This window comes from Brienomyrus brachyistius, chromosome 14 (genome assembly GCF_023856365.1).
Source record: "Brienomyrus brachyistius isolate T26 chromosome 14, BBRACH_0.4, whole genome shotgun sequence".
NCBI classification, from domain to species: domain Eukaryota; kingdom Metazoa; phylum Chordata; class Actinopteri; order Osteoglossiformes; family Mormyridae; genus Brienomyrus; species Brienomyrus brachyistius.
The window spans coordinates 3,949,746-3,958,945 of NC_064546.1; the positions used below are offsets into that span (position 1 = coordinate 3,949,746).

The following is a 9,200-nucleotide window of genomic DNA, read 5'->3' on the forward strand; positions in this document are numbered from 1 at the left end:
TATTTCCAGATGGATATCATGAATAAAAAAACAGTGAAACTGGAAACTAAAGAAACAGAAAAAAACATGTGGAAAGCCAAGCTAGTCTGGGGGGGGGGGGGGGGGGGGGTTAGTAATAACAATCCCGAAAAAATTGAAAATGCCCCCCCTTGCTTGTCGAACATACCTGGGTGACACAGTGGTGCACTGTATTAGACAGGGGAGGGGGTCCTAAATGGAATCATTATCTCAGAATCAGTGTGACAGGAACGCCAGCCAACTCCCGCCCCCCCCCCCCCCCCCCCCCAGTGTGCCACACACAGGGGAACCAACTCTGCCAGGACTAAAGGGAACATGGCGTGTCCTACACCAGCCCTGAGTCCTGTCCCACCAAAAAGTCGATCTGTCTCCCCATATAACATCCCCATTCCACCATGACCTCGCCAGCATCTCCCACCCTGAACAATCCCTTCTCGCTTTTCACCACATGTACGGAAAAAAAAGAACCTGCCCGAGATGCGGTGCCCCATGTGTGCAGCTACCACCGAGACAGACCCCCGCCATTCGGGGCCAGTATGTGGGGTCTACGGAAGGTGCATCCAATCCGGCAGACCAATCAGGTTATTCATGTTAGGGTGTACCACAGAACCATTCGGAGGGGGGACACAAAAGTCCAGCAGCTTAAACCTGGGCTTATCTCTGAATCTCCCCAGCCCAGTGGGCAAATAGGGCCACCTTAAAAAGCAGATGGTGGACCCTTTCTTGTGCTAACGAGACATTTATTTTAATTCCGCAAGGCTATGCACGCATTCTACCCCGCATGAGAAAGGACCTCCATTTAAAGCGCATTTACATGTCATAATTAAGATATAATGACCCCACAGGTGATGATTTGCATAGATTTGGTTTTTGTGAAAACTTTGTGTGGCTCGGTATGATTGGGTGGCCCCCTCTTTGAAAGCAGAGCAGTTTCTGGCCTCTTTGAAAGCTGACAGGACAGTGAAAAGGGCAACTTAACATCCCATTAGTACCGGTTGTGACTTTCAGTCCCAATTAGCAGATCTGATAAAAGTTTTAAATTCACAGACTCCAGACCAGACCACACTGGTATACATACTGCACAGAGTTTCATTTCACAAACAAAAGGTAAAATAAAAAGTAATTCTAAACATTGCTGGCATTTAACGGTAGCCACAATAATAGCCACAAAACAACTGAATTACATTGAATATTTTTTATTATGCTCTAGTTTTGCCATACAAAGGATGCAGTTTATACAGCATGCCAGACACTGCGCTTAATGCAATAAATAGGATCTCTTTCTCTAAAAGAATATAAAATCAATGGCACCCACAAGGTGAAATTACACAACCGATGTGTGTTAAAATTAATCTCAAACACATCTGAAAGTTTAAATACTAGGTAGAAATGAAAGACAGCAGTAAGGAGAAAGGATCTGACCGTTTCTTGCTCAGTGGGGTATTACTACTGTACTTCTCAGCAGCGATAGAAAGTTCAGGTCCAGAAAGTGCAAATCCAGGCCAAGATTTTGTTTCGATCAGGCAATTAGATATAAAGAGTCAGTCACAGAGAACTCAATTGGTTGGCTGAAACAAATTATTGGTCTGGATTTGTACTTTCTGGACCTGAACCTTCCACCTCTGCTTTTCAGCTTGTTAAAATTCAGCCCAGAACAAAGCACACTCCCGAAATCCAGAGGCGCCACGTAATTTCAGATCTGATTTACATCAAAGTATATTTGTATAAGAGCTTTTTTCTCACTTTTTCCACAAACGTTAAACCTCCTACTTACGAAGGTCCACTTGCGAGGACTAGGCCTCAGATGCAGGGCACAATGAAAGGGCGTAAAAGCGGTACACGAAAGACAGTGTGTTTTTTTTTTTGTAATTATACCTCGAGGGAAATCTTTTTAAATGTTTCTTGGCAGTATGCAAGATTGGCACGTAGATCAAATTGCCAAAGAACAAGATCCTTATAAATATATCATATTCGTACACTTCAAACATTCCAGGTCCGGCGGAGCGCAGGGCAGCCTCACCTTGGCTTGCCCCCCCGCTCCCCCGTTCCTCTCCGGCTCCTCACAAAGGAAATCCTGAAGCTGCAGCTCGTCTCATGTACACCGCTGAGTTCACATCTGGAACCAGGTCGCCGAAACCACTCTTAAACGAAGCGAGAAGCCGCCCTGCACACAAGCAACGGGGGAGGGGGGCAGTGGGGGGGGGGTACAATCAGCCGTTCAGTTTCACAAACGTCACTCACGTTATTTTTTATTTTTTTTTTTTGTAAAAAACATGCCGGGAGGCTAGAAACGCTGTACAGGGGATCAGAGAGAGACGTCTCAGCCGGTCGCCTTTTGTTTGGGGGCTTTCAAGCGGCTGAGGGTCCGTAAGTCATTTGAGCCGGTGGCTCGTGAGGGAAACCGGAGCCGTAATTCAAAGCAAACAAGAAGAAAAAAAAGTGCGACTGTGAGCTGAATAGGCCCCTAATAGGCTCGCGTAGACCTCAGATCTGGAACTTTTGCTTGGAAACGTGCCAGAAAGAAAGGATGGTGATTTTCTCCAGGCCCCTGGCTGCATAATTGGCCGTGAGGAAGGGCTGCACTCAGCCCAAACAGACACTACATTCTCCAGTTTGCTCTCTTAATTGCGCCAATTACGGGACCTGTCCCATTTAATAGGGATACTTTATTTTTATAGCTGGAACCTGCCGGCAGATTTCCTTGCAAACGCCAGGTCAAATCGACTTATTTCTCTGCCTGTGAAAGTGCCTGAATTTTTGCACTTTTATTGGCTAGCGATGCCTCTGTGACTCTTTGCTGGGCGTGCCATTGGAGGATGGATAGTTTGTGATTCTATGTAGATGCTTCAATCCAAAGAGACAAATGTTTAATTGTTCTTTCAAAGAAAGACCAAAGAGAGCTCTGACTGGCAAAACAACACCCTATATTAGCACACTACTTCTATGTAGCTGGACCGTTAACTGTACCTCACTTACAACAACAGTACAGCTGTGGCTCCGCCCCCCAACCACAGTGCCACACCCCCTCACCTGTCCAGGTCCTCTGGCCATTGATGGTAAAGCCGGCGCACTCACGGCGGGCGCTGCAAAGGAGGGCGGCCTCGCCGACGCTGTGTACAGACAGCACGCAGCCCTGGTGCTGGTAGGAGGGCCAGCATCTGTAGCTCTCACCCCCTGCACTCCTCATCCCTCTGGAGGCCACGTAGTCTATGGGATTGGGGGGGGGACAGCAGGCCAATATCATTTAGAGAGCCACACAGGTACCCGCAAGCAGAGGCGACGGTGACAGAGTAACATTATATACTGACATGCGCTCGCACTATGAGGGCGGGACAAGCAACGTGGGGGGGGGGGGGGGGCACACTCCAGGAAAACAGGCACTCTGCCCTTTATTCTCCCACAGCTTAGTGTGACAATGAGCACTGCCACCCCATACGTGTGACGGTATCTTATATCTGATTTCACCAGCAAACCATTGCTCCCCTGATAAAAAAACGACACAAAAATGACACACTTTGAGTCGTGCCTCAAGGGATAGAAATGCTTCCCACTTGATCCTTCAACACTTAACCCCCTCCACCTCCCCCCACCCATCCCTTCTTAGGGTGCTTTTCCACCGCACCAGGTACCGTACTTTCCGTACTTCCATAAAGTGCCAAAAAGTATGGTACTTCTTTTGTGTCGGTTTTCCACTGGCGTAAAAACTGGTACCGGTGCCAAATGACATCATCAGTGACCGCCCCTGACTGACATCATCACAAAGCGCGGCGTGGTATTTCTTTCGCTGAATTCAAACACGTTATTATGATCCCTTACTTTCCTGCAGTTCTGCTTAAGTTTTTTTTCAAGCGGCATTGTTCGGTGTTTCGCGCAGTTCTTCCAAGCGGCCTGCTATTTCGGCAAACACTTTTTTATTTCGAGTCGTGCATCCAAATCCCACTGGATCTGTTCATCTGACCATATGGCGATTAAAGCCTGTGTTTTTCCATCCTTCCATTTTACTTTTTTAATATTTTTGTTTCTACTGCTTTTTACTTTGTTTCTCGCTGTTCGCTGTGTGTTTCAAAAGATGCCGGTTTTATTCTGTGTTTTAGCGGCAGGCTATTTGCATAACCAATCCCACCCCAAAGTAGCAAAGAAGTACCCCAGCTGGTTTGGCATGTTCAGTACTAGAACTTTCGGTACTGGTACCGAAAGTACGGTACTTTGTGCGGTTTTTAGGGCACGGGGCAGTGCCTTAATTCCATATTTTGCCCTTCTGAAGTCACGTTTGTGCACGTTTGGCCAGTTTGGCCAGTTTCCCAGGTTTACAGGGACATTGGCATCATCTGCTGGACCAGAGTAGGCAGACGTGTGAGACCCATGAGATTTGGGGAGTGATGAATGGGGCAAAATATAAAAAGCAGCCTCCGGGATTAAATGCCTAAATCCCGTTTTTGTTTTGGTGAAGCTCCAAATGCCATTTCAGTCACCAGAGCAGATAAAAGTATCATGTGAGAACCTCATGAAGTGAGCTGGACTTTCCCTCTTTTATCCATCTGAAGGGTGATTGGAGTGGCGCCACACTCACCAATGGGAAAGACATTTACAAAGAATCTGTTTTGAAGCAAGTCTACTTCTCCGGACTCTTACCTTCAACTAGAGCCGACGGCAGGTTCTCCAGGTAAAGCCCAGACTTGTACAGATGGAGGATGTTTTGAAGAGCAGCCAGTGTGCCGTTCACATCCCCGTTCAGCTCCGCTGCAAGGAAACATTGGCGTGCCAGCAGTAAAGGTTAGCGCAAACCAACAAATCCGCTCTAATTACTCATAATTAAAGCCCATTATGAAGCGGCTTGTTCGCCACAAACCGGTTTGGTCTCACTTTCTGGCTAAGAGTGCAGAGCAGAACATCTCAACCCAACTCAGGACTATAGGCTCTAGTGCTTCTCACCTGTAGAATTCATGATCCGCTCTATGAGAGGCCGGAGAGTGGGTGGGGCTTGGTGGGGGAGAAGGTAGGTGAAGAAGTACCTAGAAGATTGACGTCATGAGTACACCTAGATCCAACAGACCCATTACTCAACGTGTTTACTTGTTTACCCAATAAATCAATTAATACCCTCAAATGAGAGCTGCATTTGATTAATACAGTGGTATTTAACCACAAAAAGCCAAGGGAAGAATCAGGGTTGGGTTACCTGTAGGCATTGTAGAGGTTCCTCCTCTCATTGAGGCCCTGGCAGACCCCGTCTGAGGAGCAGGGAAGGCTGAAGTTACGGAGTGGAAACTGAAGGTCACAGTCGGAGTCAGTCTGGCAGGTCGGATCACCCACAGCAGCGTCGTCCAGGTCCGTGAGCTTCAGATCCCCATTAACCAGGACGAACTGGCGAGGCTGAAAGTCCAGCAGCGCCACAGACCCCAAGGGCGAGTGGGAAAGGTAGCTGAGCAGCCGCACCAGACCCAGACAGACCTGAAATGGCAATGGTGGTCAGAGTCCAGCTCACCCACTGCTGATGCCTGCCTGATTCCCGCTATTATGAAAATGTTTCATTTGATTTCATTTCAGGGAGAATAGTCACTGATCATCAGAAAGAGAGACTGTGAATGAGCCAAAGTTAGCCCTATAGGCTAACTTTCATCTGTCCCTGGCCAGTAGATTCAATAGCTTTTCATGTCACGTGTATAATATACTAGACTAAGAAAAATATATTAAGAAATGTGTTCCTTCAGCATGTCGCAATCCAGAAGCTGTGCAAGGTTCATGTCTCCTAAGCAAAACAATAACCCACAGGAGTTAGAAAAAAAGATTTAATTGTCAACGTCATGAGTAAAACACCTTTGTTAGATGGGGGGGGGGGGGGGGGGGGGGCAGTTATTTCCCTTTTTTGTGTGATTCTGTGACAGAATAATGACACCGTGGAAATGGGACACCCGAGCCAATCACGCCGACGACAGAACTCGCCCCTCGAAGATCAGCCCCTGGAGATCGCCCAGAAAATGAGGAACCGCAAGAAAGCCTCAGACGGAGCATCTGGCTGCACGTGTGCTCTGCTCGTCTCTCTCGCCCCCGGGAAGCCGAGCCTGACATGAGATCTCCGTGCCCAAGGCTCAGAGGAGCACACAGAGTGGAGGCATCTGTCCCTCAGACTGTTTGATCAGTATCATTGGCAATGGAGATGAAGCTGGGGGTGGGATTAGTTAATCCTCTCCAGGAAAAGAATGGCATTTACCCCCCCCCCCCTCCTTTTCAGATCCAGCCCAGCCCCAGGTGTGCCCGGTGGGTGGTTTGTGTGTGTATGTGTTTAAGCATTTGTGGGGGTGGTGGGACTGGCCTTTTGATTAACGCCCCTGGAATAGGAACAGGAGAGATAGTATGAAATCTGGGGGTGGTCTGGCATTCTTACCCGAAAGCGGTCCTCCCAGGGACTCTGCAGGAGCTGTATCATCTGCAGCGGGGATCCCTGCTCCAGAGCGGCACTGATGCTGCCCCCTCGCTCGCCGGACTGGCAGTGGCCGTGGAGCTGCAGGATAGTACGTCCGGGACAACACTGTCAGCCCACGTTTCAGACAGGGACCGAACAAGCCATGTCTAAGAAAGTCTTCCGGAAAAGAATAACTATCATTAACTATCAGAAACATCGTTTTAGTCTCATTGGGTTATAACGATCCTTTAAAATAACCCCCTTCAGTTTCAAGATTTGTAAGAAAAAAGACTGTCGTCAGCGAATATGGATATACGCGTACATCCATCCCTGTCGCGAAACCAAATAGCACATGATGCCGCATGGTTTTAATTAAAGTTTTATGTTTGTTTTTGGTCGCTGGTGAATAGGTGCTAAATTGGCAATCGTTGAGTTAGTCTAATCCAATAAGGTGTCTGAATTGCCCAGACCCCAGTATATATTTGACAGACGTTCATTGTTTCCTATCGGTTATTTGATAGTACATTTAAGTTTTTTTGGCTTTAAATGCGTTTTTGCGTATGATTACTTGCATTGCAGAAGACGACTACACATTACACGTATTATATTGGGCTTACATTTAAATTTTTTTTTCGCTTACCTTTATAATATTTGGATGGTCCAGTCTTTGTAACAAAACGATTTCTTTCATTAGTTTGTAGGATACAAGCTCATAACAGCCTTTCATGTCATTAAAATCCTCCAGACATCTTTTCATATCAGTCCCTTGTTCGTTCACTGATTTCAGCGCTACGGGCAATCCTTCGGGCAAAACGCCTTGAAAAACAGCCTTAGTGTAGCCTGACCCTACAAAAGCCACGTTTTTGATGTAACCGAGCTCCTTGCATCCAATTTTGTTATGGTTTGTGTTTGATGCCTCTAAATGAATACCAATCTCCTCCGATCTTGCCCCAGTCAGCTTCTTTGAAAAGGCGCGGCGGTGCACGTCTCCTCCGGGTAGTCCCATGAAAGCATCCTTTTCTGAAGCACTGAAGTACGGCAAAAGTTCCCTGCGCCTGTCGCTGAGCTCCTTCAGTAAGACATTTCTCCTGGAGTCGGGATACGAATCGGGATTCCCACTGACAAGGTCTCTGACTTTTACACGTAAGTGCCTGTCCTTCTTTAAAAACGTTACAGAGGTAAAGATCAAAGCAAGAAGTGCTGTTGTACATAGAGGGATGCTAAGGTTGGGCATGTTTTACGGTGTGACGGACCCGATCCCAGTGCTGAGAGCTATTCTAAGTTGCGATCGTGTCTTGATCCAATGTAAGTTAGCCTACACTGGAAAGTTTTCCGCTTGTCACTGGAATGTTAAAGCACGCCCTACGGAGGCGTGTCATTCGGGCGATTAACACTGACCCCTCCTATAAACCAACACACATTACACTAAAGGAGAGCTTTGCCACACTTGAGTATTTATCGATTATCATACATATATTTCTTAAAACGACAAGTGAGCTAAAATAGTAAAAAAAAAGTAAAAAATTCCCATATATGTCATATAACTTATTTTTCATCAAGCTAAATGCAAATGCAGTTATTTGAAATTGAAATAAGTTGGACAACTTCTGCAATCTAAAAGCAATCGTATGCAAGTTATCAAGATATTTTTAAAGCGCGTGCCATGTGCATGATTAAATTTGTCCACGTGATAAATCACACGCTGACACAAAATTACACAATGGGGTTTTAACCCCGTACTAGCTATTCCAACGTATAAGGAGGGTAATTTCAGTTAAATAAACTATAAGTTGTCAGATTTTAATTTATATTTGGTCACTAGAGCAGTGTTTCCAGTTTTGTTTTGAAATATACAGGCGTGCATTATGATAATTGTTACAACTGTCAATTGCCAACACTGGCCGTCCAGTAACCTAACCATACATTAAAATACGTCCAAACACAGACCAGATTTTTCAAATCCTTAAAAAAAATCTTGAAGCAGTGTATTACACATCATAGCCAGTAGGTAGCAGCACTGCGCAGCAATCTCCAAATGCACAGCGGATCAGATTGCTTCACATCTCTGCGTGGCACTTACGGCCGTGATGAATAGTAATAGGCCAGATTCTTGTACTATTGATGAAAAAGGCACCTAATTTGTACATGTAAAATACCTCCACAAAGTGGAACATGAAGAACACGTACCTTACCGCAGAATCTTCATTCTTTGCACAACCTTTCACACCACAAATTAAATCACGAGGGACGGATTGCTAGATAGCTGGAGGACAGGGGAGGGTGTCAATCCGAGATCCTAAAATAATATAGCGCAAAATTATTTATTATTCATAAGGATGTCAGACGTACCTGCATGCACCAAGTTATAAAAAATTCATCCGCATTCCGTATCAACAATAACAACACAATGTTACAAGCAGGTCTCAGTTAAGGCAAAATATGCTGACGTTACTAGTCCGTCACCGATATTACAGATTTAGTTTAGGCTTGTATCGCGAATGAATGTGACATATTGCTCCTGAGCTCACTTGTATTTTAGTGATTTGAAGCATTCTTCCCCACTTCCCAAAGCGTTATATAAAAGACATATATGAACCACTCATAGATCCACCACCGACGATTAATCGAGGGTGCAGCATTACGAAAATCAATTTGCAATAAAAAGAACAAGGGCTTCAGTGAAGGGATAGCATGGTGATGCAGTGGTTAGCACTGTTCCTTCACACTCTGGGTCCCGGGTTTGAGTCTCTGCAATGGTTCCATGTGTGTGCAGTTTACA

The 9,200-nt window shown here is 45.9% G+C and overlaps 1 protein-coding gene across 1 annotated transcript; it reads right to left on the minus strand.

The window, feature by feature from the left end:
- Positions 1–1,198: 1,198 nt before the first annotated feature.
- pkdccb (protein kinase domain containing, cytoplasmic b) lies at positions 1,199–7,801 on the minus strand. Its single transcript, XM_048975614.1, has 7 exons — positions 7,062–7,801; positions 6,404–6,520; positions 5,198–5,469; positions 4,951–5,030; positions 4,651–4,758; positions 3,049–3,225; positions 1,199–2,182 (listed from the first exon to the last, which is right to left on the minus strand). Exons 1-7 carry the CDS (start codon positions 7,653–7,655, stop codon positions 2,079–2,081), a joined length of 1,452 nt encoding a protein of 483 aa, XP_048831571.1. The 5' UTR covers positions 7,656–7,801; the 3' UTR covers positions 1,199–2,078.
- Between the last annotated feature and the right edge of the window lie 1,399 nt (positions 7,802–9,200).

Bases quoted from the DNA above. Each gene is read 5' to 3' on its own strand.
- pkdccb (XM_048975614.1), bottom strand. From the start codon at position 7,655: ATGCCCAACCTTAGCATCCCTCTATGTACAACAGCACTTCTTGCTTTG. The intron at 5,470-6,403 runs GTAAGAATGCCA...TTGCCATTTCAG, and splicing joins CCTGGGAGGACCGCTTTCGG to GTCTGTCTGGGTCTGGTGCG. The intron at 5,031-5,197 runs GTAACCCAACCC...TCAATCTTCTAG, and splicing joins AACCTCTACAATGCCTACAG to GTACTTCTTCACCTACCTTC.